The sequence below is a fragment of the Acomys minous genome (assembly GCF_964271855.1).
Source record: "Acomys minous genome assembly, chromosome: 7".
NCBI classification, from domain to species: Eukaryota; Metazoa; Chordata; class Mammalia; order Rodentia; family Muridae; genus Acomys; species Acomys minous.
The window spans coordinates 32,636,684-32,640,489 of NC_140488.1; the positions used below are offsets into that span (position 1 = coordinate 32,636,684).

The 3,806-nt window shown below is 47.4% G+C and overlaps 1 protein-coding gene across 1 annotated transcript; it reads left to right on the top strand.

Annotated features, from left to right (window-relative positions):
• Positions 1-755: 755 nt before the first annotated feature.
• Positions 756-2,414, top strand: LOC311601548 (Y-box-binding protein 1-like). Its single transcript, XM_084789039.1, has one exon. The coding sequence runs from the start codon at positions 935-937 to the stop codon at positions 2,129-2,131; it is 1,197 nt and encodes a 398-aa protein (XP_084645165.1). The 5' UTR covers positions 756-934; the 3' UTR covers positions 2,132-2,414.
• The last annotated feature ends 1,392 nt before the right edge of the window (positions 2,415-3,806 follow it).

Below are 3,806 nucleotides of genomic sequence, written 5' to 3' on the forward strand. Positions count from 1 at the left end.
CAACCATATTTTCTACAAGTAGTACATGACAGTATTATTTCTTCCTTCCTAAGGCTTTAGGGTTTTGTTTCTTTTCCTCCTCTTAACCAGTTACTATTTTCAATCCACTGGTAACAAGGGTAGGGTGTTTCCATAGCCTAGTGCTCACTAAGCTTGTCTAACCATGATATAACCAAGGGAATCCTTGTCCAATTCTGAACTTCATGAGGTGAGCTGTTAAGTATGCTTGATCCATGATTCTTCTGACAGATGAACACTTATCATAATTGTAAAAAATCCCTGTCCATCTTTATCCTCCTATCAAAGAACATAATTGGAATTGGAAAGTGGAGTTTATGAGTTTCTTTTAAGCATCTACATCACTCATTTTCCCTAATTTATTAACTAAGGTAGAATTTTCATAATAGTTGTTTGTTTGTTTTTGTTTTTGCAGACAGGGTTTCTCTGTGTAGGCTTGGCTGTCCTGGACTCACTCCTTAGACCAGGCTGGCCTCAAACTCACAGAGGTCGGTCTGCCTCTGCCTCCTGAGTGGTGGAATTAAACATGTGCCCCACCACGGCCTGACAAAGGAGACCCCTAATAGTATTAATAGCAAGGACAGCAGGCACCCTCACCTTGTTTATGACTTGAATGGAAATGACTCTAGAACTTCATCTGAATTCTATTTAGAACTTTTATCCGTATCCAGGATCTTTATGTCGATGTCTGTGAGACAGGTGGATGTCTCTTCCCAACTTACCTTCGTTTCCTTCTATGAGAGTCAGAGTTGTGACATCCAGTTGTCATTCTCTAGATAGTTCAATTGGTAGTGGAAACCAAGAGCAGGCCCCCAGAGAGCCCTGAGGGCCCCACAGCCCATGGCAGCAGAGTCACCATCACAATCAGGAAGAGCCTTGGCCTAGGCTGCCTGGCCCAGTCACCAACACCTCAACCATGAGAAGAAACGCCAAGACCAAGCCGCTGCCCAGGACCTCCACTGCCGCCCTCAGTGCAGCAGCCACTAAGCCCAGCTCCAAGCATCTGCCAACCACCTCCAGTGCTGCCCTCAGTGCAGCAGCCACCACGCCCAGCTCCAAGCAGCTGCCCACCACCTCCACTGCTGCCCTCAGGGCAGCAGCCGCCACGCCCAGCTCCAAGCAGCTGCCTGACACCTCCACTGCTGCCCTCAGTGCAGCAGCCGCCACGCCCAGCTCCAAGCAGCTGCCCATGACCTATAGTGCCGCCCTCAGTGCAACAGCCACCAAGCCCAGCTCCAAGGAGAATGGCACAGGGAGTGGAGGCCCAGGGGGACCCACATCAAGACAAGACAAGAAGAAGGTCATCCAGACCAAGGTTTTGGGAACAGTAAAATGGTTCAATGTAAGGAACGGATACGGTTTCATCACAAGGAATGACACCAAGGAAGACGTATTTGTGCACCATACGGCCATAAAGAAGAACAACCCCAGGAAGTACTTCCACAGTGTAGGAGATGGAGAGACCGTGGAGTTTGATATTGTTGAAGCAGAAAGGGGCACGGAGGCAGCAAATGTTACAGGCCCTGGTGGAATTGCGGTTCAAGGCAGTAAATATGCGGCAGACCTGAACACACGCTGTGCAGATCAGAGGGGTCCTCCAGGCCATCACCAGCAAAACTGCCAGAACAGCCAGAGTGAGGAAAAGAGTGAGGGAGCAGAAAGCTCTACTGAAGACCAGACCCCACAGCGCTGGCCATTTCCTCAGCGAGGGTTCACACCTTTCACTATGAGGAGATGCTGTGGGCGCCGACCACAGTATTCCAGCTGCCCTGGGCAAGGAAAAGCGATGGAGGGTGCTGACAAGCAGGGTGCACAACAGCAAGGCAGACCGGTGAGACCGAATATGTATCAGGGCTACACACCACGATTCCACAGGGGCCCTCCTCGCCAAAGACAGCCTAGCGAGGACCACAAGGAAGAGGACAAGGAACATCAAGGAGCCTCTGGGATCAAAGGTCAGCAGCCACCTCAAGGTCGGCGTGGCCGCAACTTCACATACAGATGCAGACATCCGGAGATCCCTAAACCACAAGATGGCAAAGAGGCAAAAGCAGCAGATCCACCAGCTGAGAATCCGCAGGCTCCCCAGGCTGAGCAGGGCGGGGCTGACTAAATGCAGGCTACCATCTTTACCATTAGCCGGTTTGGTCAACCAACCAGGAAAAATGAAAATGAAATTTTAGCCACAAGAAGAGAACAATGATTAGATCTGAAGACCTTAAGCATGCTTGCTTTTACCCATTGACCAGATACTCTAGAACTATCTGCATTGTCTGTGCTGCATCGGGTTATTATTATTTTTCATAACGATGTCCCTTTTTTTGTAATGGCAGACATGATTCTTTTTAAGGCTTGGTTTTTCTCAATACAACTTTAGTGGTGTTTAAATTGTTAAATATAAGGTCAATTTCAGAATTTTAAGAACTTTATTTTACAACTTTATTTTTAAAAAGTCAACAAACTGCAAGTACGTGTAAATAAAGGTCTTAATATATATATAAAGTTGTCATTCTCTGTTATTTGAAACAAATTCTGACAAGTCATGCTAGAACTCCATGCCATACACTGCTTACCCCCAAATGAGAGAGAGAGAGAGAGAGAGAGAGAAGAGAGAGAGAGAGAGAGAGAGAGAGAGAGAGAGAGAGAGAGAAGGAGGAAGTAAGGGAGGGAGGGAGGGAGGAAAGAGGGAGAGAGGGAGGGGGAGGGAGAGGCAGAGAACAGCCTGAGGGTCTTACTGTGCTTTCCTGGCTAATCTCAGTTCCTGAGCTGAAGCAATAGCCCAGCCTCAGCCATGTGATTTCTGGGATAATACAAGTGCACCACCACTCCTGCTTGAGACCACTGTCTTCTTTCTTTGGTTGTGTAAGGCAGGCTTCTGTGATACAGCTCTGCCTGTCTTTGAGCCCCTGACTTTCCTGCTTCTACCTCCTGGGTGCTGGGATAACAGACATGTGCAGGATCATGCCTGGTTCTGAGACCATCACATTTATTGTCTTTTAAAAATTTTTTTTATTACTGTAATTTATTCACATTACATCTCAGTTGTAATCAAGCCCCATACCCCCTGCTCTTTTTCTTACTGTTCCTACTCTCCCTCTCTTTTCCATTTTATTCCCATCCCCATGACCTATGAAAAATGAGGTCTTCCTTCCTCCTTGTCTGACCACAGTCAATCAGGTCTCATCTGGATAGCTTGCATCTCCTTGCATTGTGTTTGACAGGACCTCTCCCCCAAGGTGCACTGATAAAATTGAAGGCACTTGTGTTCTTTATTTTAAATATTTTATATATTATATATATTCATATTAGATCTCAATTGTTATCCCATCCCTTGTATCCTCCCATTCCTCCCTCCCTCCCATTTTCCCCTTACTCCCCTCCCCTATGACTGTGACTGAGGGGGACCTCCTCCCCCTCTATATGATCTTAGGGTATCAAATCTCTTCTTAGTAGTCTGCTATCCTTCCCCTGAGTGCCACCATGCCTCCCCATCCAGGGGACATGGTCAAAAATGGGGCACCAGAGTTCGTGTGAAAGTCAGTCACCACTCTCCACTCAACTGTGGAGAATGTCCTGTCCATTGGCTAGATCTAGGTAGGGTTTCAAAGTTTTCTGCACGTGTTGTCCTTGGCTGGTGCCATAGTTTGAGCAGGACCCCTGGAACCAGATCTGCCAGTCATAATGTTCTACTTGCAGGTTTCTAGGATCCTCTGGATCCTTCTATTTCCCCATTCTCCACTGCTTCTCTCACCAAGAAACACAATAGGATGTCCTCCCCTCTGTCATAC